This window comes from Nomascus leucogenys, chromosome 4 (genome assembly GCF_006542625.1).
Source record: "Nomascus leucogenys isolate Asia chromosome 4, Asia_NLE_v1, whole genome shotgun sequence".
Taxonomy (NCBI): domain Eukaryota; kingdom Metazoa; phylum Chordata; class Mammalia; order Primates; family Hylobatidae; genus Nomascus; species Nomascus leucogenys.
In genome coordinates this window covers 88,046,042-88,073,704 of record NC_044384.1, presented here as the reverse complement: position 1 = coordinate 88,073,704, position 27,663 = coordinate 88,046,042, and the positions used below count along the sequence as shown (strand labels likewise).

The 27,663-nt window shown below is 43.0% G+C and overlaps 1 protein-coding gene across 1 annotated transcript in view; it reads left to right on the top strand.

Annotated features, from left to right (window-relative positions):
• TESMIN (testis expressed metallothionein like protein) overlaps window positions 1–27,663 on the top strand; it is a 44,825-nt gene that overhangs the window by 7,069 nt on the left and 10,093 nt on the right. Inside the window, exons 5-6 of the mRNA XM_030811400.1 lie at window positions 2,476–2,552; window positions 6,069–6,157. Of these exons, the coding sequence (XP_030667260.1) occupies window positions 2,476–2,552; window positions 6,069–6,157 (166 nt within the window). The remainder of the gene's footprint in view (window positions 1–2,475; window positions 2,553–6,068; window positions 6,158–27,663) is intronic.

The following is a 27,663-nucleotide window of genomic DNA, read 5'->3' as shown; positions in this document are numbered from 1 at the left end:
ATATCTATAGACTAATTTTTATACCCTGTACTGACTGTCTCAAATTCTTGGATAGCTGTCCCTCATGTCACCTAGCTGCTGAGAGCTTTGTGATCCTAACAGGTGATGACTTAGACCAACACTGCGTTGGTAGGAATTCCACAAATAGGTCCCTCGATGTGCCTAGATTGAAACATCAGCCTTTCCCAGACTGACCTGATGGGTTGACTTCAGGTGTGGTATAAACACCTACATTTTAATGTAAACATTTCAGTGTAATCAATGAGAACTATCATTCTGCTTTAATCACCATGAGTTCTGAAATAACAAAGGATTTGTCTGACATTCATTCTAAGAAATTCATTCTTATCTGACTAAGAAACTTTTTTAACCTAGCACAATAATAAGAAATGACCTGTAAGTACTTGATTGTTCTGAAATGCCTTATGCATGATTAGAGAAAGAGTAAATGACGTATTTTAGGATTGTGTTTAACAAAAGTGAGGTGCTAATTCTTGAAAACTAGGCCTCTCTATGGGGACTGCACGTAATCACATTACCCTAGATCTTGAGTTAACGAGAGAATATTCACTGTCAGATGATTCACTGACCTTGCCTATAACTTGAAACCAATAGCAAATCCAGATTAGTTTCACTGGCCTTTGAAGTCCAGGGCAAAAAGACAAAGCGTGACTCCCTATCTCCCCATTGCATCCTGATTGTCTCCCTATCCAGGGACAGAATAAATATCCTCAAGACATTGACTCTTTCATGGCGAAGAAGCTGAGGTTGGAGCTTTGGCCTCATCTCCTATAGGTCCATGCTGCATCTCTGATCTCTACAGGCAGGGAGAAGGTCTTTCCTGCTCCCCTTCCTCCTGGCACATGACAAAATCCTAGTACCTTAAGGTCTGCAGGAGGAGAGAGTTTATATAGTGTTTTCCAGTTCAATTTCCTTATCATATAATCATACTCCCCCCACCTGCGTCTCCTTTGTTACGCTGTGCACATATTAAACATCACCATAAAGTACGTGCATCCTGCTGCCTGCGTCTGAGTTTCCTCACTCAAAGGATGCCTAGGCCTGGAGAAGAAAAGTGTTCAGGTGCTTCAGGAGAGTAAGACACATTTCTCCTTCTGCTTGAACTCATGAGCACAGAGGCTTACACACCCTTAGTGTCTCAAGAATGTTTTTCCTGGCACTTGTAAACCAAATAAGTACCTATCAGTTCCAGTACTAAGTAGTTTAGTCTAAATAGCTTAGTAAGTATTTATATCCAAACAACTTAGTAACCACTTGAAAAAAAAAATACACGTAAATCGAAAGTAGTCCTGGCTGCGGTGGCTCACGCCTATAATCCTAGCACTTTGGGAGGCTGAGGCAGGTGAATCACTTGAGCTCAGGAGTTCAAGACCAGCCTGGGTACCATGGCGAAACCCTGTCTCTACAAGAAATACAAAAAAAAATGAGCTGGGCTTGGTGGTGTGCACCTGTTGTCCCAGTTGATTGGGGGGCTGAGGTGAGAGAATTGCTTGAGGCCAGAAGGTTGAGGCTGAGGCTGCAGTGAGCCAACATTGCACTACTGCACTCTAGCCTGGGTGACAAAGTGAGACCCTGTCTCGAAAAAAAAAAAAAAAAAAAAAAAGAAGTAGTTCCTGTGGTATCCAATAGATGTCCTTGGGATTTCTTTAAAAACATAAAATACCAGTCTGGAGTGCTGGCTCGTGCCTGTAATCTCAGCACTTTTTGAGGCCAGGCCGGAGGATTGCTCAAGCCCAGTAGTTCAAGACCAGTCTGGTCAATGGGGCGAGATCCTGTCTCTACAAAAAATGAAAACATTAGCCAGGCATGGTGGCACAGGGCTGTGGTCTCAGCTACGTGGGAGGCTGAGGTAGGAGGATCACTTGAGCCTAGGGGGATCAAGGCTGCAGTGAACCGTGGTAGTGCCACTGCACTCCAGCCTGGGCAACAGAGCAAGATCCTATCTCAAAAAAGCAAAAAAAGAAAAGAAAACATAAAATATCCAGCGAAGCTGGGCATGCCTATAGGCTCAGCTACTTAGGAGGCTGAGACAGGAGGATTGCTTGAGCCCAGGAGTTTGAAGACAGCCTGGGCAACATAGTGAGACCCTATCTCAAACATTTTTTTTAATCCAGTGCTGCCCTAGTGAGTTTGCTGTGACAACGCAGGGCACCTTGGCACACAATTTGCGAACGAGAGCACTAACAACACTGTTTTAGCCTAGTAGACCAACCCTGGAAGCTCAGATCAAGTAGCTTTATGACCATCTCTCCAAAAAAGAAAAGAAAAATGTGTATATTAAGTAAAATACTGACTTGAAAGGTTTTAGAGAATAAAATACGTAACTAGCATCAAGATAAGTTGAAATAACTTTGCACAGGACATGTCCATAACAGACTTTTGTACTTTCTTCCATGTGTAAGTGGAAGAGGAACGATAGATGCTACAATTAATTTTTAATTGTCTTCCTTACAGATGTCCCTAAACCAATGACTGCTTTAGTAGGGAGATTTTTGCCAGCATCAACAAAATTAAATCTCATTACACAAAAAGTGAGTCATTGTTTTAATTTAAAAAATACAATTGTGCATTATTATAATGTCTCTTAAAATTTTTATTGTTATGGTTGGATTTACTCAGGAAATATAATTTATTTTCCATTTAAAAGTCAACAGTGAAATACTTACCAAGTAAGTGTTCAGTCCCTGCCCCACTGTGTCAGACACTGTGGGCTGGAGTCAGTCTCGGACACGATTATTCTTCACCAACTTGATGAAGCCTTTTTGCCCTTTCTTGCAGCCTCCAGACTGGCATTCCATCATGCTTGCTAACTTGTCCTCTGTGGCCCCACCAGCAGCATGTTCCACCTCCTCGGTCCAGAACACTCCTCACCCTCCTCAGTGTTATGGAAATACTTTTTTAAAGTTTGCTTTTATGATTACACCATGATATGCTTATATTACATATAAGTAGAGGACAAATACGCTCTTTTTCCCGAGTTTTGCTATGAAGTGTCACCTCCCCGGAAGAGCCTTCCCTAACTCCCCAGCGTAGACCTCCAGCCACAGTCACAGTGCTATCTCCTGCTCTGCACAGCACTTTCACTGGCTTGCGTTTTGTGGTTGGTTGGTTTGTCTGCATCCACCCACGAGAATGCAGGCTCCATGGGGGCAGAGGCCGTATGTGTCTCATTCATCTCTGTAAAATGAGAATCAGCACAAAGCCTAGCCCATGTAGGGCACCCACTCACCCTTCAATAAGGGCGGTCACTGATCTGTGAGTTAAGTGAACCTCAGAAAACAAAATACACAACTCTGCCCTCCTGCAGCTTACATTTTAGTGCAGGAGATAGACAATTAGCAAATCTAATAAGAAGCCAATTATATCATATGTTAGAAGAGCAGAGGAAGGGGATTGGGGGGATGGGGATTTGATGGGGAAAAAGCCTAGTTGCAGGTTTAAAAAGGGTGATCATGGCTCCGTTGTGAAGGTGACATTTGAGCAAAGCCTTTAAAGAGATGAGGGAATCAGCCGTGTGAAGCAAGCTGTGGAACATCCCAGGCGGGCCTTGGATAGGGTCATGCCTGCTGTGGTAGCAGCGAGGAGGCCACTGGGCCTGGGATAGTGTGGGCTAGGAGAGCAGGGCGGGGAGGAAGTCAAGACATTGGAAGGATTATGGCTTCCACTCTAAAGAGGGGCTGGTGGGGAGGAGGGGTCAAGGAGAACGGTGAGCCTGTTATGGCAATAATCTCGGGGAGAGATGATTGCTCAGATCAGGTGGCGGCAGTGGAGGTGGCAAGAAATAGCTTCTAGGGATACTTTGAAGGTTGAGTCAACAGGATTTGCTGATGGATTGGATGTGGGATGTGAGAGAAAGAGAGGAGTCAAGGATGCCCCCAAGATTTTCAGCCTGGATGATTAGAGAGATAGAGTTTCCATCAACAGAGATGAGATGGTACAAATTTTTCAAAGGTGTCCAGGAATTCCATTTGGATATATTAAATTCGGGATGCCTCAGAAGATGTTGCGTAGGAGTTTAGAGTGAGGAAGGGCTGGGCAAGAGGGCTGAGAATGGGAGTCCTAGTGTATAGATGGCGTTGAAAGCCATGTGAATAGATGAGATCTCAAAGGGAGTGAGTGTAAATTGAGTTAGATATTTGTTGAATGAGTGAGTAAATACTTCTCAAGTGATATATTGGTCAAGATAAAAGAGAGTGTTATCAGTGCAGGAGGTGAGTGTAAGTCGGGATCTGGTGAGCACCCAGATGGAGTCTGTGTTAGAACCTCATAGAACCCTCCTACCCGCTGGCCCCCTCCAAGCTGTTGGCCTTCTTTTCTCTGCTGTTTCAGCCACCAGTCCAGAAGGCACACATTGCACTTGCTCTTTCACCTCTAAGATCTTGCATGAGAAACAACCGTTTGGCCACAACTTGCTGTCTCCCCACCTTCCTCCACCTTTCCTTGACTGTTTATTATCGTCCCCATTTTGGCCCCTTATCCAGCATGGACCTCAAGGACAATTCTTTTAGCAATGCATTTGCTGCTTCCCGAGAATCTTTTGCTTCCTTGCCAGACCCCAGTTCTGTATATTCTTTGGAGTGTTACCACCCAAAGTGTGGTGCATGGACCAGAACTGTTGGGATCACCTGGGAGCTTGTTAAGAAGTGCAGAACCTCAGGTTCCACCCCAAACCTGGGATTCAGACTCCCTGAATCAGATTTGCATTTTCATAAAGGCCCCTGGTGACTTGTGCACACAGCAGAGTCTGAGAAGCCCTGCTTCCGAGTCGACTTCCTTCACTCCAAGAGGACCAAACGTTGCTGAAGAAACTCATGGATTCCAGCATAAAGTTGCCCTGGATTTACAACCTATGGAGTACATAAGAGATGTCTCTGCTTTACTTTGGGGCTAAATAAGCAAAGGGGGAAAAAAAGTAATTTTACCTGGTTTATGCAAATAATTGCCTCAATCCTGAGAACTATGACGTCCTTTCTCCAAAAGAATGCAAAACCCTTCAGACTGACATTTGAAGACAGGGGCCTAACAATTAGGTCTCCGGGTGAGGGCAAAAGAGACACCCGTCTCAGGGCCTTGTGAGCACTCCCTTCTGTGCACGAGCAAGAGGAGAGCAGGAAGGGGTTTCCCGGGAAGAAGCCTGGGGACTTAAGACTGATTGTAAATGAGGCAGTGGGACCCAGGGGGCTTTCTCAGTGTCTTCCAGCCCTAACGGATGGTGATGACACACAGTTTAAACCGAAATGGAGGAAGTGCAGAGGATGAATACAAGATGCATTTTTTTTTCTAAGACTATACTTCTTAAAGCTTTAAAAATAAATTTATTTAAAGATGCATTTCCATTTTTGGAGAGAGGAAGGGACAAGGATATGAGGTTTAACTGTGATATATGCAAATAATCTGAAAACCTAATTGTATTTAGTACTGTTAATTTCTTCAAGCTACTGAGTAGAACAGAAGTAGGCCAGTGATGGCTTTGCTACCTGTTCCTTTCCCTGTGAACAGCATCCACAGGCCATGCTAATGAGTAACATAAAGAAAGATGAGACCTGGGAAAGCAAAGAACATGGACAATGCAGAGATGATGACATTGCTTTTGAATTTGTTAAAACTGATTACAAAATATTTTTTTGAATACATGAAAAATCATGGTTGCCAACAAGACTTCAAATGTCAAGATCTGTGTAAGAACCTTTCTAGTTTATGGAAATTTGTCATTAAATTTATTTCATAATTGATAGCCTATAAAAATGAAAAGGAGTTCCATGACAATACCCCTGGCCAGCTGAGTGACAGCTATGGATGGCCTCCAGCCCGTGGAGGCCAGCCCTGCATCTTTGCACACTTCCAGGCAGGCCTGTGACACACCTCGGCACTAGAGCCTTCCGAATGTCAGTGGATTCCTTGTGGTAATAAGGCCAGACATGGTTATAAAGGGATGGTGATGTAAACCTTTAGGGAAAAAAAGAATCATTTTTATCCAGGGGGCTGGCTGACTGGAACTTTAAAAATCCTTGCTAATTCAAAATATCCTTGCCTTTGACTTTGAACAGCTTGAGGGAGCCTTACCATCGGTAGTCAATGGGTCTGCTTTCCCCTCGGGATCAACTCTTCCAGGACCACCAAAAATAGCTTTGGCTCGGTAAGGATTAGAAGTAATACACTGTCACTCTAATGTAATAATTTAAGAGACTCTTGGATACATTCACGATTTTCTTCTATACTGTAAAATGAGCTTCACTGCACACCTTCATGACTTCTGAGAAATGTTTTTACCGTCAGCAATGCCACTAACAGTGTTGCTGTCTGTGTCTGGTTTTGCTGGGGCTGCAAAGGCTGCTGGAGAGTCTGGTCCATAACCTGCATCTGTCCCTGTCCTCCTGTCCGCTGTCCTATGTTGGTGTTTCTGAGGCTTGTTGCCATTTATAGCTCTGTCTTCATTCCATGTTGATTCAAACTGTGCTGGCCTCTCTTTTTTGCTGTCGTCCATGTAAATAATGGCGTGGCAGCCATGCAGCATGAACAGGGGGCTGCAGAGTGCCCTCCAGCTGCCTCCACCCACTGCCTTCCGTGCTGAGTTGGCTCGAGCTCTATGGCAGGTGCTAATGCATGATCTGTCTTCACATCTCCAGGTGGACATAGGCTGCACTTATCTGGGACCTCGTCTTGCTATTTCTTGCCTTGTCTTGTGTTTATAATTGTTGCTAATTAAACTAATCAGCTGGTTGAAATTGTCAGGTTAACATTTATGTATTAACAGTGGTTTGGGCAACCCTCTCCATGCATTGAGCCCTGTAGTTGATTATGGAGATCAGCATATTCCTGCCTCCGGGGGGTGTTTGTTTGTTTGTTTTTTCTTGTTTTTTTGTTTGTTTGTTTGTTTTTTGAGACAGACTCTTGCTCTGTCACCCAGGCTAGAATACAGTAGCATGATCTCTGCTCACTGCAACCTCCGCCTCCTGGGTTCAAGCAATTCTCCTGCCTCAGCCTCCCAAGTAGCTGGGACCACAGGTGCACACCACTTCACCAGGCTAATTTTTGTATTTTTTAGTAGAGACTGGGTTTCACCATGTTGGCCAGGCTGGTCTTGAACTCCTGACCTCAGATGATCTGCCCATCTCAGCTTCCCAAAGTGCTGGGATTACAGGCATGCCCGGCCTGCCTGCAGGAGTTCTTTTGGCCCACAGTCTAAGGCAAACACACACCCTGGGCCTGAGAGACAGCAGTCAAATACCTTACAGGATACAGCCCGCAGCCTCCAGTGCTTTCCAGTCTCCTGCAGAGTTCTGCCATCGGGCATGGCTTCGTGATGGCCTTGGTAAGTGTGAGGAGAGTGGTTTGGGGCTGGAATGAAAGGCTGTGAATCTGGAAACACACTGGAACTGATCAACGCTATCAGCTCTCATGGTCGCTGAAGGGCGTTGGTTGCTCCTGGGCACTGCTGCTTCAGTTTCTGCAGTGGCTCCTTCAGCTGTTGTAATTCTGTGCCCAGGCTGTTGACAACTTTTGCTGAGTTTGATGGAATAAGACCGTGGGCCATGCTGCTTGCTTCACTCTCTGGGTGTGATGGATCGGTGAGGGTGCAGTTGCTATGATTGTAATTGGTCATCTCATCATGGCTGTTAACATTTCTGGACCAAACAAAAATGACTTCAGCAACTTCCAGATTCTGCTGATACATTACACAGGATGATCTAAAAGGCTACAGTTCTGAAGATACTCATCTTTCTTGTAATTTGGGGGCATCTGGTCAATAGTATTGACTCTGCGCTGTATTGTGTCTAGAACATTCAAGGACATTTGATACTTCTCGTACGTTAATTGCGTGCTCTCCCAGTTGTAGCCCCCTCTGAGGCTTCCAAGTGGTGCAGCCAATGGGCATTTGCACAGAGGAGCAGTCATGAGAGCGTTTTCAGGGCAGCTATTTCTCCTTTTCCCTCTTTTCCTCTCCCACCGCTTCCCATTCTCCTCCTCCTCCTTCCTCTTCTCATCCCCTCCTCCTCCTCTTTGTTCTCCTGCCCCTGCTCTTCCTCTCTCCTTTTCCTCTTTCTGTGTCTATACTAGATTTTTTTCAATCAGTCACATGTTTTTCTTTATTTTGAAGGTTACAAAATATTTCTCTATTGTAAACGGTGTGCCAGGAACAACATGAGGTGTGTATTTGTATTTTTTATGCACATAATTACCTAATCCGATGCCTCTCCACTTAATTGGGCCTGATGATTTTTATCTCAACATCTACAATACTGATGATATACTGGAATCTCTGTACCAATTTATTTTTGGTGGTAAGGAAGCAGTCAGAGAACGTTTTGCTGGTTGTTTCATTCTGTGTGAGTTCCCAACCAAGACTCTGTCAGCCCAGTGTGGTTCAGATGTATCTAACCTAGTAGAGGCCATAGAAGCAGTTCAACTCAGGCTGGAGGCCAGCAGGCTGAGTGTGTGAGCTGACCCGATGGTCATTTGTTAGGGTTGGGCGGTGAACTGGCTAACTTATTAACTAGCTTATCATATTAATAAAAACTCTTTAATACAAATCCGTGTCCTGACGCTCTGTAGCTTTAATAATCCCATTACCAATCTGGTAATAAATGTGAATTCTGACACATTGTTGATGCTACTGGTTTTAGTAACATAATGAACATCATAATAAAGAATATTCAAGAGTCCGCTTCTCTGGAAATTTTTTTCCTAAAGATGAGGTTATCTTGTTGTGGTGTAGTTTGTTTAGAATGCTTTTCTGAGGCAGAGTTGTCCAGATCTCTTCTAACTCTTTAATTTTTAGGTGGGCAGTCCATCTGGAGCCGTGGAAGTGATTTTCCACTAGTGTCCACTGCAGTCAGAGGCCCTCACTGCCCCCGCACTCCGTGCTCATTCCTGATGGGTGTCTTTGCTGATGCTGTTATTTCAACTGGGCCGTCCTGTTGAGTAATAGTGAAGAAACCTCGCCACCTTAAAAGTTGATGTCAAGTTCCACCTCCTTCAAGAGCATTTGGTTTTCACTTCTTCCATCTGTGCTGAACTATGCTGCCTCTCAGTTCCTGCAGTGTTTACAGTCGGTATAGCACAGTGTGCTGGTTGATTATTCTGAGTTTCTGTGGCGTTTACAGTCAATATGGCAGCATGTGCAGTCAGTATAGGACAGTGTGCTGGTTGATTATTCTCTTCTGTGCTCTCATGTTTCCATTGCCTGTGTCTCGTGTCCCTGCTGACTTGGTGGATTCCTCCAGGACAGGCACTGTGTATTAAACAGATAGTTATCCTTGGTGTTCCCTGAAGCACGGACCACAGTCCTGGCCACGCAAGTGATTTATAGTAAATGCCTGCCGGCCTCCTCCTGACTCTGTAGATACTCGTGGGCCTGTCACCCTCCCTCCACAGTTACGGTGGGTCCCCACTGGACTGCCTCCACAAGCCCCCATGCCACTTCCTCAAGGGAACAGTTTTCGTTCCTCTGGACAGGGAGTGCTGGGCCACCCTGTGCCCCAGCTCAGGGCAGGTCCGAGAGGGCCGAGGGCAAGAGCAGTGAAGTAGCTGTCAGAGCCCCCCTCTGAACAGGCCCAGGTCTGACCCATAGGTGGACAGGCCAGGTGGCAGGATAGCTAGACCTGCCACCTCTAGGCACCCATGAGGGCAGAAAGCTGTAACTCTTCTATCTCTAAAGGAAAAACCAAACTAGATGAATTCTCAATTAATACAGCATTCAGCAACATTGTCTTTACCTCTAAAATGGGAGCTTTCTCCAGAAGCAGTCAAAGTTAGCAGCTTGCCCCCGTGTCAGGTGCCATGAGCTGTTTCCCATGGGGAGCAGGATGGGTCGCTAAACAGAAGCACAGGTGGTGAGAGCAGGGGCGGAAGACCAGAGCAGTGAGGTGAGGGCAGGCCAAGTGAGGGGGGGATTTGGGACTGACCTCAGCCCCGACAGCCAGCCAAGAGAGCTGAGCGTGTGGGCGCTTGGAGCACAGAGGACGGGGCAAAGACTTCGCCTCTCTTTAGGGCGTTTGTATTAGTTACCAACCCCTATGCTCCATGAGATGGCACGAGGCTGACAGTAAGCACGGACTGTGTGTCAGGTGCTGTTCTAGTTCTGGTAGAAAACCCAAGACTAAGATGCAGCCTTGCTCAGAAGTAGCCAGTGCGTCACAGAGATGAGGCCTGTGTATATGACCTCAAAGAGCACACTGATAGAGATGCACGCCCCCACTGGGTACAGGGACAGCCCTGTCACAGAATCCTAAATTAAATGCTGTATTCGTTTAGAATTCATCTAGTTTGGTTTTTGTCACATGGTGTTTTGTACATGTGCCCCTCCTTGTCATCACAGCCTACTGAACCACTTCCATTGCAAATGTCCTGAGCTCCTTGGTGAGTGTCTCTTCTGAGCAATGCTTGGGAACTTCTCCCGATGGTTTAATGTGCAGCCGCCCTTACATTTAGCAACACCCAGAGACACATTAGAGGAGGAGTTTATTTCTTCTCTAATGCCCCTGAAGATGACTTCTGAGCTAATCGCCAAATGCAGTTAGGAGGGAGTTGTAATAATCCCTTCCTAAAATGAGGAAAGTCCCCAGTGATCACATGGCACACTTAAGTGATTACTAACATGCTTTGATATTGTTAGTAATATTACAGCGTGGACTGCTTTAGCACTGGTATATCTGAAGACGAACGACGCTTTATCTATTGTTCTTTAATTTGTACTTCCCATTAGCATTCAGATTTTGGGGGGGAAAGAGCTGTTCGGTGGGGAGAGGAGCACAAAAAATAGAGATTTAAATTGGTCAGGGGGAGAAGAACTCCAGGAAGACATCTTGGGAAGGGTGAGCAGCCTTAGGACCCTGCTCCGCATGCACACTGACTCCCTGGGCATGTGTGGCTGTGTTTGGTGGCGCTGGTTCCATCACACTGGAAAATCCCACTTCATGATTAGGCATCTATCAATAATACCTATAACGATCTGGTGTTGAGATTCTCACAATGTGTTGAAAAACACCAGATGCTTAGCTAATTCTCTATATAAGGAGTAACCATCTGAATACATTTTCTTTTTTAATCTTTATAGAATAACTCTTAGTTCATGGGACACAAAGTCTAAAAAGCCATGTAACTGTACCAAATCCCAGTGTCTGAAATTGTAAGTAATCACAAATCCTTCATTATTAAATATGAAATAAGGTTGCTTAGAAGTCAGTAAGTGGAGCATAGTCTAGAGAAACCGGAACGGCTAGCACTGCACATGTTACAGTTACTTCTCAACAACCTTGTCCTAATGCTCAATGTCAACCAAAACAGCAAGAAGCAGCCACTTTTGCATGAACCTGGTACGGATTTTTGGTATTATCTTGGCCAACTAATTTAGTCAAGACATTGGTGGCTCACACTTCAAGGGGCGTAATTTTTCTTGGGTTTTGGTTTGCATCCTCTAGCCCCTCAGACAAGTGCTAACCATGTCATTGTTGAGCATTAACTGTAATATTTCCACATTCTATTTTTAAAAAGTTTTATGAATTGGTTTATTCTACATTGAAATTTTCTCAGAAAGTTCTCCCCCAGCCAGGAGGTGTGGTCAAGGGATGGTAGGGCCGATTGTCACGTGGAGTCAGGGGCTGGAAGTAAGATGATGTGGCTGAAGCAGGAGGTGGACCTCATTGCCATGCTTGACAGCACTTGGTGCATCAGTTTCCTTGGCCACCCTGCCAAAGTTGGCGTCTGGTGTCTGTGCTGTCTGCCTTCCCTCAGCTCTTGCTGTGGGCTGCTCACTCTCTACTCTTATGTCTGCCTAGCCTTAAGTTACATGTTGAAAAGGGAGAACATGTCCTAGTCCCAATGTCTAATGCCCCTAACCACAGTCTCCACGTGATTTTTCCATTGCAGAGCTCCTGCTGATGTCACTGAGAGCCCCAGTGATGGGACAGTGATGTGGGGGTGCACCAGTGGGTAGAAATCCAGAAGTCCGTGAAACTTAGTTCACACAACCAAAGTGGAAAAACAAACTGATTTTTAAAAAGTAATTGCAGACAGTCTAGGGTTGACTGTCTGAAAATATTTGAGCTATCATTGGTTTAGTCTATGAGGCCATATACTTCTCTGAACGTTGGAAATGCCATGACACGACTGATGAGGAAACTAAAGACGCAGCTGTGGGTAAGGAGGAGAAAGGACAGTGGGAGAAAGCCTGGACCCTGTGACGCTGTCAAGCCAGAGCAGCCTTCCCGGATGGAGATGTCGGATGTGGAGGAGGACCAGGTGGTGGTGTCCAGAGGACAGAGCGGTGCAGGGTGGTGGGCTCCTGGGGATGGGAGCTGCTCAGCTGCTGGCTGGGTGTGGGGACGAGGCAGGTCAAATGACCATGAAGCCTAGAGCAGGGTGTAGACTGTAACTGGGGACAAAGTGAGGTAACTCCTAAGGACTTGGAAATGAGATGACTCTAAGGAAGGCTTAACTTGAATTACGTCAGAATGGAAGGCCAAAGAAACAGCTTCTTGTCTAGAAGCAGCTTCCTAGCTTAATTGGTGACCGACACATGTAAGAAAGAATGTACCATCACGAGGGCACTCGGTCAGCATTGGAACAGAGGAAAGGAGGCCTAGAGTGTGTCCAGTGCTGGCAGGTGACAGAGGCACTGTCTGTAAGGGCATGGAGCTGCCTTCTCCATGAAGTGCTGTGTGCAGTGGGCAAGAGACTTAGAGCCCTCCCAATCTACTCGATGTCTACACACCTCGAATTCTGTGCTCAACATGCAACTGTCTGGCCATTAACTTAGCTTCCTAGTAGCTCCACACTGAGAAATGAGAGGCCTTGGAGAGAGAAAGTGAACATTTTGGGCACTGGAAAAGGATGTTATTTCCATCATAAATTGATGCATGGCATTCTGATCATGCATTGTGATTTGGTTGGAATCAGTCCATCACTGAGAAACCAGTTATCTCTGGAAATACTAATAAAGTTTGTGTTCTGTTTTTGGAAAAGCTAAGGAATAGGTAAATTCACCAGAGCAGTGAGGTCTCTTGGTGGCAGACCCCTGACCTCGTGCTGGTGGCTCTCCATACATGCCACCTGTCCTCATGTGAAGACACTTGGCTCAGGTGAAGAAGGAACATAAGCAGGGGATCCTCCATTGCTTGCTTCACTTGCACTTGTGGCATCATCGCCATCAATAGCTTTCCATTTCCTTTACCTTTTTACTCCCCGCAACTAAGTCATGAGCGTGAGGCAATGGAATGTAATTTTCTTGGCGTGAGTTAGTCCTACTCTCATGGGAGTCTCTGCTGCATACAGGCTACGAGGGATTATTATTATAATTGGCCATCAATAGAGAGAAAAACACATGACAGTATTTTTTATTTTATTTTATAACATTTTTTTTCAGACAGGGTCTCACTGTGTCGCCCAGGCTGGTGTACAGTGGCTCAATTGTGGCTTACTGCAGCCTTGACCCCCTGGGCTCAGGTGATCCTCCCAGCTCAGCCGCCAAAGTAGCTGGAACTACAGGCATGTGCCCTCATGCCCAGCTAATTTTTTGTATTTGTTTTTAGTGATGGCATGGGTAAAAATCGATTACCACAGTCAATGCTCCAGTAGAAAGTGATAGTACCCTGCTCCACTTCTCCCCGTAGTCTGTCTCCCTCCAAGAAGCTTCCACTGTTAGCAACTTCTGCTTTCAGGTTTCCTGGGGGACCCTCCACACCTGTAAAGATTGTCTCCTGCCCTCTTGCTGTGGTAGACAAGCATTTTACTCGTTCATCTTCCTCCTCCAAATAGAGCTGGAACTACCCTTTTTATTCCTCTCTTAGTTCCTTACCCCTGAAACTTGAAACAGTGTACCCCAACCTTTTGTTGTTATTGTTTCATTAGCCATGAAAAGTTGGGAATTATTTTTAAATGATAAATTAATCTACATGATTAAAATGGTGTTGATGTAAACTGAAGAGGTAGTTAAATGTTTTCTGATTATTTTATTGGAAACTTACTGATGGATTTTAAATTGTTTTTGTTGTTTTTTTTTGAGACAAAGTCTGGCTGTTGTCGGCCCAGGCTGGAGTGCAATGGCACGATCTCGGCTTACTGCAACCTCCGCCTCCCAGGTTCCAGCAATTCTACTGCCTTAGCCTCCTGAGTAGCTGAGATTATAGGCGCCCTCCACCACGCCCAGCTAATTTTTCTATTTTTAGTGGAGACGAGGTTTCACCATGTTGGCCAGACTGGTCTTGAGCTCCTGACCTCAGGTGATCTGCCCGCCATGGCATCCCAAAGTGCTGGGATTACAGGCATGAGTCACTTCACCTAGCCAGATTTTTTAAGTAATTAACATCTACCTTTCCAGCACTGTTACAAATGTCTTTCTTAATCATTTTTGTATATGTTAAACATTGATTTGCTACATAGTTTTTTAAAGCAACTGTAAAATATAAAACTTAAAAAATTAACATAAAATATAAAATATAAAAACGTTTGTAACAGGCCCATTTTGGTATAGGCAGCAACACACAGGCATGCTTTGGAGGTACTGCAGCTTCAGCTCCACAGCCACAACAGAGCAAATCACAACAAAGCAAGTCACACAAGGTGTTTGGTTTCCTAGTGCATGTGGAGGTTATGTTTATGTAACTATAAACATGCTGTGGTTGAATCAGTGTGCAATAGCTTTCTATCTAAAAAGTACATACCTTAATTTAAAAACACTGTTTCTAGAAAATGCTAACAATCATCTGAGCCTTCAGCGAGTTGTCATCTTCTAGCTGGTGGAGGGTCTTGCCTTAATGTCATGGCTATTGACTGATGAGGGTGGTGGGGGACTGAAGGCTGGGGTTGTGGTGGCAGTTTCTGAAAATAAGACAACAATGCAGTTTGGCACATCAACTGACTCTTCCTTTCAGGAAAGATTTCTCTATAGTATGTGATGCTGATTGATAGCATTTTACCCACAGTAGAACTTTCAAAATTGGAGTTAATCCTCTCAAGCCCTGCACTGCTTTATCCACTCAGTTTATGGAATATTCTAGATCCTGTATTGTCATTTCAGCAGTGTTCAAAGCGTCTTCACCAGGAGCAGATTCTGTCTCAAGAAACCACTTTCTTTGCTCATCAGTAAGAGGCAATTCCTCATTCATTACAGTTTTATCATTGGTAATGAAACAATTCAGTCACATCTTCCAGTTCCATTTCTAATTCTAATTCTCTTGCTATTTCTACATCTGCAGTGACTTCCTCCACTGAAGTCTTGACCCCCAGAAAGCCATCCATGAGGGTTGGAATCAACTTTTTTTTTTTTTTTTTTTTTTGAGACAGAGTCTTCCTCTGTCCCCAGGCTAGAGTGCAGTGGCATGATCTTGGCTCACTGTAACCTCCACCTCCCAGGTTCAAGCCATTCTCCTGGCTCAGCCTCCCAAGTAGCTGGGATTACAGGCGCCCACCACCACGCCCAGCTAATTTTTGTATTTTTAGTAGAGACGGGGTTTCACCATGTTGGCCAGGGTGGTCTCGATCTCCTGACCTCATGATCCGCTTGCCTCGGCCTCTCAAAATGCTGAGATTACAGGTGTGAGCCACCGCACCTGGCTGGTTAGAATCAACTTCTAACTTCCTTTCAATGTTGATATTTTTACTTCCTCCCATGAATCATGAATATTCTTTTTTTTTTTTTTTTTTTTTTTTGAGATGGAGTCTTGCTCTGTCGCCCAGGCTGGAGTGCAGTGGCGCGATCTCGGCTCACTGCAAGCTCCGCCTCCCGGGTTCACGCCATTCTCCTGCCTCAGCCTCTCCGAGTAGCTGGGACTACAGGCGCCCGCCACCACGCCCGGCTAATTTTTTGTATTTTTAGTAGAGACGGGGTTTCACCGTGGTCTCGATCTCCTGACCTCGTGATCCGCCCGCCTTGGCCTCCCAAAGTGCTGGGATTACAAGCGTGAGCCACCGCGCCCGGCCTGAATCATGAATATTCTTAATGGCACACAGAATGGAATAATTTCCAGAAGGTTTTCAGTTGACTTTGCCCAGATCCATCAGAGGAATCACTATCAGTAGCAGCTATAGATTTATGAAATGTATTTCTTAAATAATGAGACTTGAAAGTCAAAATCATACCTTGATCCATGGGCTACAGGATGGATATTGTGTTTGCAGGCATGAGAACAAGATTAATCTCCTTGCACAGCTCCATCAGAGCTCTTGGGGGGCCAGGTACCTGGTCAATGAGCAGTAATATTTTGAAAGAATCCTTTTCTGAGTAGTAGGTCTCCATAGTGGACTTAAAATATTCAGTTAATCATGCTGTAAACAGATGTGCTGTCATTCAGGCTTTGTTGTTCCATTTGTAAAGCACAAGGCAGAGTAGTTTTAGCAACATTCTTAAAGGCCCTAGGATTTGCAGAATGGGTAATGAGCATTAGCTTCAACTTAAGGTCACCAACTGTATTGTATCCCAGTAAGAGAGCCAGCTTGTCCTTTGAGGCATTGAAGCCAGGCATTGACTTCTCTTTTCTAGCTTCAAAAGTTCTAGGTGGCATCTTCTTCTAATAGAAGGCTGCTTCATCTACACTGAAAACCTGTTGTTCAGTGTAGCCACCTTTATCAATGATCTCAGCTAGATCTTCTGGAGAACTTGCTGCAGCTTGTCCATCAGCACTTGCTGCTTTACCTTGTACTTTTCCGTTATGGAGATGGCTTCTTTCCTTCAACCTCATGAATCAGCCTCTGCTAGCTTCCAACTTTTGAAGTGCAGCTTCCTCACCTCTCTCAGCCTTAACAGAATTGACAAGCGTTAGGGCCTTGCTCTGGATTAGGCTTTGCCGGTTTCATCTGCTCTCCAGACCTCTCAGGCTTTCTTCATGTCAGCAGTGTTTTGCTTTCTTATAATTTGTGTGTTCACTGGAGTAACACTTAATTTCCTCCAAAAGCTTTTCCTTTGATTCACAGCCTATCTTGGCTTTCGACATGCCTTCTTCACTAAGCTTAATCTTTTGATTTAAAGTGAGAGACGTGGGACTCTTCTTTTCTCTTGAACACCTAGAGGCCATTGTAGAGTTGTTAATTGGCCTAATTTCAATATTGTTGTGTCTCAGGGAATACGGAGGCCTGAGGAGAGGGAGAGAGACAGGGAACCGCCAGTTGGTGGAGCAGTCAGAACACATTCAGCATTCATCAGTTAAGTTCGTGCTCTTACGTGGACGTGGCTCGTGGTACTCCAAAACAATTGCACTTAAGTTCATGCTCTTGTATGGACGTGGCTCGTGGTACTCCAAAACAATTACACTTAGAGACATCAAAGAACACGGATTGCAGATCGCTATAACAGACATAACAATAATGAAAAGGTTTGAAACATTACAAGAATTACAGAAATATGATAAAGAGACATGAAGTGAGCGCATGCTGTTGGAAAAATGGAGCCGATAGACTTGCTTGATGCAGAGTTGACACAAACCTTCAATTTGTTTTATTAAAAAAGCGTTACCTGTGAAGCCCAGTAGAACAAAGTGCAATAAAATGAGGTTTGTCTATAAGTGTTAAATTATACATTTTTGGACAATTATTTCATAGAGTGAGAAGGAGCACTGTCCACTAGAATGGAGAGAGGTCTCTTCCTCTCAGAAAAGCAGGAATTGATTTTATACCATGAGTGTAGATATTTTTTAGGACAGTGTTTTTGTTTTTTTGTTTTGTTTTTGTTTTTTACACAAAGTCTGGCTCTGTTGCCCAGGCTGGAGTACAGTGGTGTGATCTTGGCTCACTGCAGCCTTCACCTCCCAGGTTCAAGCAATTCTCATGCCTCAGCCCCCTGAGTAGCTGGGATTACAGGCATGCACCATCATGCCCAGCTAATGTTTGTATTTTTAGTAGAGATGGGTTTTTGCCATGTTGGCAAGGCTGGTCTTGAACTCCTGGCCTCAAGTGATCCGCCCACCTTGGCATCCCAAAGTGCTGGGATTACAGATGTGAGCCACTGCACTCAGCCTTTTAGGACAGTTTTAATTGGCTCTTTCATATATTGATTGACTTTAAGAAAATCCAGACTCAGTTTCATTTCATTTTTTTTTTTTTGAGACAGGATCTCACTCTGTCACCCAGGCTGGATGAATTGATATGCAAAGGTGGTATGATCATAGCTCAATGCAGCCTTGACCTCCTGGGCTCTAGCAATCCTCCTGCCTCAACCTCCTGAGAGCCACAGGCCAGTTTTGTGTTTTTTTTTTTTTTTTTTTAGAAATAGGGTCTCATTATGTTGCCTAGGCTGGTCTCAAACTCCTGAGCTCAAGGAATCCTCCCACCTCAGCATCCCAAAGTGCTGGGATTACAGGTGTAAGCCACTGCACCCAGCCCAAACCCTAAGATTTCAGGCATAGATTGTACAGTCTGTGATATTGTTTCTTCACGTGGCCTTTTGTCTCTGATTAACTAGATTAATTATTGTCACCAGAATTCTGTGGAGTGGAAGGTCAAATCTGGATGGTCATTTTTTTGGTAGTCTCTTGTTGCTTATTCACACTTTTGATTTCTTATTTTAAATTTAAAAATATTAAATAATTATCTTCTCTGTAGCTCATAACTATAGTAAAGTCTCTGTCTCATTCTGTGTTTGTTTCATCTCTTGAATTTTTCTCCTTATGGCTTGGAACCTCACATATTTTGTGATTTTTTTAAACTGTGAATTATAATCACTGGGGCTTTCCCTGTGGGAGTTCTTTGAGGCTTGTTTTGAGAAGGTGCTCTTCAGAGAAGGTTTGTTTGCTTCCACTTGGAGCTTGGTGGCACTTCCAACTTGGATAACTTACAATTTTTGGCTACTTTTTTTTTTTATTAGGCTGCACAGTATGAATTCAGATTTCAACCTGAAGTGAGCCTCCTCCCCTCCCACCAGCCAGGATCACACACACATTTCCTTGCCGTTTGTTTTCAGGGCGTTTGTTCCCAGGGTAGAGCCCCCCGCAGTTCTGGTCCATGTGTGGATCCTGCAGCAGACCTTCTACCCTTAGTGTGCCTTCGACTGGGGTTAATATACGTAAAGCACCTAGAGCACAGCCCAGCAGATCGCACATGTCCTTGTAAGTGTTTGCCACAGTTAGGGTTGTCGTAGTTCCCCTAGGGTTGTCGTAGTTCCCCCTTTCTCCTCCGTGCAGCAGTTAAAACCAGCGCCTTTGGTTGCTGGAATCAGCAGATGCTTCAGAGGTCACTTCGAGCTTCAGTTTTAGCTTGGTCCTCTGAATTTTGCCCTCTGTTGGGTTTCCTTAATTTTTTACCAGCTCAAATAGCCATCTGAAAGGTTTTAAATATTTAATTCAATGTTATTAAGTGTTTTATAGCAAGCAATATGTCAGGATGGCCAATGAATTAAGAATGAGTTCAGAATATATGTCATTGAGCTGGGCATGGTAGCTCACACCTGTAGTCCCAGCACTTTGGGAGGCTGAAACAGGAGGATTGTTTGAACTGAGGAGTTCGAGACCAGCCTGGGCAACATAGTGAGAACCCATTTCCAACAACAACAACAAAAAAACCCTGTCATTTTAGGTCTTTTCAACCACCAAGACTAAATTTCACGATTCAGTATGCCTGTGGGAAGTGAATTTGACAGAGGGTATCATGAGTTTTTCCTTGAACAGTATCGTCACCCTCTCAGCAAGCCACAGGGCAGGATGACCCAAAAGGTGTCGCAGTGTTGCCAGTGTGCCAGCACTGAGGCAATCTGCACCTCCAGGACAGCGTCTTTAATAGAATGATGCTCACTGCAACCTACATCAAGGTGGGATAAATGTGATGTTAGAATTTCTACTAAAAGTTTTACATTTCTGCTTTTGTCATTGAGCTTTAAAACATCTAGAATTGATTTTTGTGAATGGCATTCGGTAGGGATTCAACTTTATTTTTTTCCATATGGACAATTAATTGTCTAGCACCATTTATGGCAAAACACAGATATAGTCCACGATATCTGCAGTGCAGCCCCGTCAGCTCTCAGGGTTTGATTACATATGGGTCTGATTTGGGGTTCTCAATCCCTCTCCAGACATGAATCCTGCTTCTTATTTGTAATGATTTGTCTGTGGATTTCCTTCAACTTTCTATTTAAACAATGATCTTATCACAGATATTGGACCGTGATACCTTCCCCATCTTTGTACTCTTTTCCCTTTTCCTTGCCTTATTTTATTGGCTAGAACCTCATAGTGACGAATGGAAGTTCTGGTCTGGGGCACTGTTGAATTGCTCCTAAATTCTGAATACTTCTAAAATTCCCTTGCCTTGCCCTAAATAAGATAGTTGCTGTAGGTTTTTGAGAGATGCCCTTATTAGGTAGAATACATACTCAGATGCTATAACAAAGACTCAAAACTACAACCATTTCAGGACTAATATGGTGGCTAATCAATGTTATTGTCTCAGATTTCTATCTTAGTTGCCCTGACATCTTCAATGGAGGGCTTGCATTTTGTGGTCTAAGAAGGCTGCACCAGCCCCTACCATTATGTTCATCTTCCAGACACTGGGGAAGAGAAAACAGGAGGGCGAGTGCACACTCCTTAACCTTTCATAGCAAGACCGGCATTGTCATAATCACTTCCACTGATAGCCCATTGGCCACAGCCTAGTCATGTGATCAGGCCAACTAAATAGGAAGCTGGGAAATGCATTCTTGAGGTGAGCCAACCATATGCTACACTACAATTGCTGCCACTGTAGGATAAGGGGAAGTGGCTGTTGCAGGACTGACTGGCTTCTCTGCTGTGTGCCCTTCTCAGGTTAAGGATGCTTCCTTCTATTCCTAGTTTCCTAAGGGATTTGCTATTATTATAATTATCGGAATTATAATAAAGGACTGGTGAATTTTATTGAGTGCCTTTTTATGTATTTGTTGAAATGATCAGATTGTTTTCCTCTTTTAATCTCATAATATATCTATGACAACAAACTTTCCAATGTTAATCTGCCTTTGCATTCCAGGGATTAAGCCCAATTTGATTATTATTTACTGCAACATTTAGCTCTTCAGGATTTTTGAATCTTTGTTCACAAGTGAGATAGACCTGCAATTTTTCTTTCTCATATATTCTTTCATTTTGGTATCAATATCGTATTGCCTAATAAAATGCGTTAGTTAGGCTTCCCCACCCCCACCCCACTGGCTTCTTTTTCTCTAGCCTCTAAAAAAGTTTGGGTAAGGTAGGATTTGTTCGTTCATTGAACGTTTGAAAACGCTTGTCTGAAAAATTGTCTGGGTCTGGTGTCTATCGGAGTTGGAGTGGTGAAGGTGATAGGTTACTCATTCACTTTCTTTTGTAGTTTATGTTTTTTATGTTTTTTCTTGAGTCAACTTTGATATTTTATATTTTTCTTAAAAAGTATTGAATTCTCAAAACTTTCAAATTTATTCATATATTCCTATTCATATATTCTATATTGAAAGATGACCTCTGTATCTATAATTATGGCCTTTGACCTTTTCTAGACTTTCTTGATCAGTTCTAGGAGAGGTTGTCTATTTTGTCAGCCTTCTCAGAGCACCAGCTTTTGGTTTTATTGATTTTCTTGGTTGTGGTTCATGAAGTACATTAATTTCTGCTCTTTACTGCTGTCTTTATTATTTCCTTCTCTTGTTTTGCTAGCTTTTTGTGTTAACTGCTTACCTTATTATTTCCAATCTTTAAATTTTTTTTTTTTTTTTTTTTTTTAGGAAATGCGTTTAAAGCTGTAAATTACCCCTATGGACTACTTTACTGCATCCTACAAGAGTTGATAGGCAGTACTTTCACTATCATCCACTTAAAAAAGCTTGTCGTTTTTATTGTAATGTTCTCTTTACCTCATGAGTTATTTAGATGTACATTTCATAGTGTCCACATTTGTATTATATATACATATATGTGTATGTATATGTATATATTTTTAAATGATATTCTAGTTGTTAATTCTTTTCATTTAATTACTCTGTAGTTAGATAATGTAGTCTGTACATCAATTCTTTGAAATTAATGAAGACTTCCTTTAATGAAGACTTAACGCAATCAATTTTGAAAATATTCTATATTAATTTGAAAAACATGTATATTCTCTATTTGTTGGGGGCAGTTATCTATCCCTTCACTGGCTTATTTTGTTGTTTAAATCTGCTAATTGCTTATTCAATTTTGTGTGATTTTTATGTTTTTGCTAAAAATGTGTTGAGATCCCTCACTTAAGATTATGAATTTGTCTCCTTTTTCCTTATAATTCTATTTTGGTTTTTATATTTCAAATCTATAGCATGAAGGTCATACAAATTGATGATTGTTACATCTTCTTGGTGAATTATTCCATCAGTTGTTAAATGACTATGCCTCTGTATCTTGGCACATTTTGCCTTCAGTTGTTTTTCTGTCTGACGGTAATGTTGCTGCACCATGTTTTCTTTGTCTAGTGCAGTATTAGTGAGTTATGCTTTAGAACATTCCTTTAGTTTTGCACTTTCTGGGTGGCAGTTTTGTTTTAGGTGTGTCTTTTGTAAGGTAAATATAGCTGAATTTTTCAAAAAGCAAATCTAATAACCCATGTTCAATAGCTTTCTTTAATCTATTTGCATTCTTTGTCTGATTATTGACACATAGGGACTTATTGTAACAACTTATTTTTTTTTTAAGTTTTAAGTTTTATTTAGGTTCCTTTTTCCCATTCAGAAGGCAGCATTCCATACATTCTGCTCTGTGCCTTGTCTTTTAAGATTGTGGCAAAATATGCATAACATAAAATTTACTATTTTAAACCTTTAAAATATACAATTCAGTGGCATGAAATATATTCACAGTGTTGCGCAACCACCATCACTGAATTTTTCCAGAACTTTTTCATCATCCCAAACAGAAATTCTATACCCATCAAACTCTCCATCATCCCCTTTTCCCAGTCTCTGGTAACCCCTATTTTACTTTCTTTCTTTTGACTATTCTAAGACCTTCACATAAATGGACTCATACAATATCTGTCCCTTTGTATCTGGCTTAGTTCACTTAGCATAGTGTTTCTAAAGTGCCATCCTTGTTGTAGCATGTGTCAGAATGTCCTCTCTACTTATGGCTGCATAATATTCCATTGTATGGATAAATCACGTTTTGTTTACCCTAATGCTGCAATGGACACTGATGTAGCAGGTATCTGGTTGAGTCCCTGCTTTCACTCCTTTTGCGTACATACCCAGAAGTGGCATTGCTGGATCATATGGTAACTTTCTGAGGAACTGCCATATTTTTCCATAGTGGCCATACCATTTTACACCCCCACTAGGAATGTACAATACCATCTTACTTTGCATTTTCTGATTACTGCTTTTTCTCTTGCTTATTTTTGCCTGATTTATGTTTTGGAAAATTAGTGCTAATGGCAAAGTGGAGGAAGTTGAAAGCGAGGTTAATTAGGAGGCCATTGCAGGAGCACAGACCTGAACCTGGGCAGGGGTGGTAACAATGAAGGAAAAAACACAGATTCCAGAGACATTTCCAACACATGCATTGTATCATTTTTTCACTCATTTATTCATTCATTCCATAAATATTTTTGAATGCCCATGATCTCAGGAACAGGGAAGACAGAGTGAGCAAGAGAGTTACGGTCCCTGCCCTCCCAGCACTCGCAGTCTAAAGTGATTATTCCCGTATGAATCATCACGTAATTAAAGGTCGGAGTGGAACCATGGAAAATGTGGCAAAGGAGCAGTAATGGGCTGAGGGGGTGGGACGTGTTGAACAAGCATGGCAGTCAAGGAAGTCTTCCCTGAGGAGGTGTGTTTGAATTAGGGGGAGTTCACTGGGTGGAAGTAGATTGAAAGTGGATGCTGAGAGTGTTGTAGGCAGAGGAAACAGCAGGTGCAAAGGCCCTGTGGCAAGAGAGGGAGGGTGGATGGTTCTAGGAACAGAAAGAAGACCAACACCACTACTATAGTATTGTTTATATTTCCAAGATACATAAAACATCTACGTTAAGTATAAAGTGAATTATTAAATAAATCAAGGTGCTGCTATAGTATGGGGTATGTACAGCAATGAAAATGGTATATAAATCTATTTACATGGGAAACACTCATAACATACTGATGAGTAATAAAAGCAAGATGTTATCTTTATTACTTCTGTTGATAAGTAATAAAAGCACACTGAAACAGTTTGTAGAATATGATCTTATTTTTGTTTACATATAATCTGTAACCAAACAACATATACTTATGTCATTATGTATAGTTTTACAGAAAAAGTCTGAAATATATTCATCAAAATATATATTCATGAAATACATTCATTAAATGATCATCTCTAGGGAATGAGATTCAGATTGGATGTAATTTGTTTCTTTTTACTTATTTGTATTTTTTAAAATTCCACAATAAATATGATTTACATTTATAAAAAATAAAATTAATAAAAGACATTTCTGAGCCAGAATCAGTAGATTTGGCAACCCTTGGATGTGGGGAAAGAGAGCAAGGTAATTGTCAGAACCAACGCAGGGGCTGTGTTACTGGGCAGATGGTAACACCATGGATGGAGAGCAAGCACAGGAGGTGAGAGTGGCTGGAGCAGCGCAAGGAGTGCAGGTGAAGACTGTGGGTGGAGGGGTGGACACACTGAACTGAAGATAGAGATTTCTGACTGGAAGCTGGGATGTGGTTCTGGAACACAGTAGGGTCTAAAGCTCTCAAGAACAGTGAAGAGAGCCCTGGGTTTTCCAATAAGGAGCTGGTTGATTGCCTTTGAGAGTCTGTGGGCAGGAGGAGGAAATCTGAATGCAATAGGTTAAAGAATGAATGGGAGATGAGGAATGATAAGAGCACATGTGGACAGCCCACCCTTTCATTATGTTTGGGAAATAAGACAATAAGGATTTTAGGGTCTGGAGTGTGAGAGAGAGAGCAGTTTTGGTGAAAACAGATTTTAAAATCTTCAGAAGATTAAAAGGGCAAGAGTTAATAAAATCACTCAGCAAAAGAGTGTACAGTGAAAAAACGAAATGTGCCTAGTCTGGACCTTGGTGAGTAAACATACTTTTACTGGGTATGCAATTCTAGGTTGTCAGGTTTTTTCTGCCAATGCTTTGAAAATAGTCTGCTGTTTCCCATTATTTCTAACAAGAAGTCAGATGCAAGTCTAGGTAATGTATCTTTCTTCTCTGGTGCATTTGAGATTTTCTTTTTGTCTTTGGTTTTTCTTTTTGTTTGTCTTTCTTTTCATTAGGTTTCCTAAATCTGAGCATCCACAGCTATCATCAGTTCTGGAAAACTCATGGATATCCTCACTCCAAAGATGGCTCTCCCCTATTTTCTCTCCTCTCTCCTTCCTTAATGCTCACCAGACAGACACGTTAGCCTCTCTAACTCTTGACTGTTTCTGTTAACCTCTCTTGTATATTTGCAATCTGTCTTCTGTGCTGCATCTAGACTAATTTCTTTATCTTTTATTCTGTCTTACTCTCAGTTTATTATTTTTATCCAAATCACATACACATATAGTTTAGAGAGCCACATAATTGTACCAGGCTCGTGACAAAACATAGTAGTACCCTGACAATTGTTCCTTATTTTCTGCCCCCCAGGAACTTTCAACTCTTTTAGCTGAATCTTTTAATATTTGCTTCCATAAGTCTAAAAACAGGTCTGAATTACTCCTCGGCTTTTCAGTTTGGAGTGATCTATTGTTTTTGTACTATGGGAAATGTGGATTTAGCTTTATTTCCTCTCCCACTCACACACCAACCCCTACCAACACACACATTTCCCACACCCAGACATGAGATAGACTTGGTTAGATTAGCATTGAGTCTTTACATTTTTATGATGATGAAAACTCTGGTGCCTGCTGAGCCTTCATGAATTATCCTTTCCTGAACTTCTTTAACTTTCCCTTTCCATTCATACCCAGTACTTAGTCTTCTATGCACACAACACTAACGTAACCCTAACCTCTCCTCTGGTTGTGTAATGGTCTTCTCAACATGCCCAGACATGGGGGCACTGTCAGTCCTGTCGTGAAGGCTTTTCCCAAGCTGCCTGGCCTGGCCTGCCATGGAGGGTCTGGTTTCCAGGCCTGCATGCAGCTCCCTTCTTGGACTCCCCTCTACCATCACGCTAAGGGGTTCACCAGCTTCTTTGTCATGTTTGGGCTCCTGACTCCTGGAGCCCGCATCTTCCTTGTGGGATTCACAGCCTCATTTTGGTGCAATGCGTTCTCCAGTAGCTTCCAGAGGAAGAGTACATGGGATGTAATTTCTTCAGACCTTATGTGACTAAAAATGTCTTAGTCTATCCTCATGCTTAGATGATAATTTAGATTGGGAGTAGAACTTCAGGTTGGAAATGGTTTTTCTTTGGACTTTTGAAGGCCTTGCTGCATTTCTTCTAGCTTCCAATGTTGCTAGTGGAATTTTAACATCACTGTTTTTCTTGATCCTCTGTATGAAAACTGTTTTATACTTTCTAGAACCATAGAGGATCATCTCTTATTCCTGGTGCTGCAGAATGTGCTCATGCTGTCTTGGTTCCAGTCTCTTTTCTAGCTACTGTGCAGAGCCCAAGGTGGGTCCTTTCCCTTCAGAAACTCATGGCCTTTAGTTCTGGGAGATGTTCTAGAATTATTGTATCCCCTTCATTCTTAATATTCAGTATTTCTGAAATTCTTACTACATAAATGTTGGATTTTCTAGTCTGGCCCACTGTTGCTTTCTCTTCTGATTAGTTCTAGTTTTCATACCTTCTAGGTCTTTCATCACTGTGATTACTTTTTTGCTTCCTAGAATATCTTTTATCATATCCTGAGGTTTTTTGTAAGAATTATTTTTCTGTTTCATCGATCAATAACTTTTCTTAGTCTCTCTGAGGCTGTTGATACCACTTTCCTTCTAGTTTTCTTTTCCATGCACGGTCCGTTTCTCTGGGCCTCTGTCTTTCATACTCTGGAAGATTTCCTAATGTGTCTGTGGATGCCTGGGCGTCACTCTGCTCATACTTAAGAATGAGGTGTGGGCTGACTGGGGGCTGTAGGTGAGGGGTGGGCTGACCGGGGGGCTGTAGCTGAGGAGTGGGCTGTCTGGGGGCTGTAGCTGAGGTGTGGGCTGACTGGGCCTGCAGGTACACTGCTGAGGGCTTGGTCACTGTAGCTTCACTACAGGGTGGTCACTTAGCTATTTTATTGGGAAAACTCAATGTCAAATTCTAGATATTTTCTCCTGGGCTGGTCAGAGTCCTCAGAGGAGGCTTTTCTAGTCTTCTGCTAGAAAGCTAGAAGCTGAGTAGAAGAAACCTAGGAGCCTCAACAATCACTTTTCTTGGATTTGTTCATTATCATATCCCACGCCCAATGGTTTTGCTCCAAGAGAGTCACTTTTAGTCTCTGCCTTGGTGGCAGGGGGGTCCCAGCTGCTTAGGAAGGAGGTGTCGTCTGGGGACTCATGCCTTCCTACGGAGAATCCCCTGGATTCTCTTCTTATCTCACCTAGCTTTGCTCTCCCTTGGAGGAACCTGGTGCTGCCCATTCCAGAGCCTTCCACAGCTCCTTCCCAGCTCTTTCCTGCTGACTTCAGGTTCAGCATTCTTGAGTCTGCCATGCCAGTTCTCTCGCCCCTCTGCTATCCGGCATCTAAACCTTCTGTCACTGTCCCCTTTCCTTTCTCTCCATCTGCATGGCTTGCAGGCTCAGG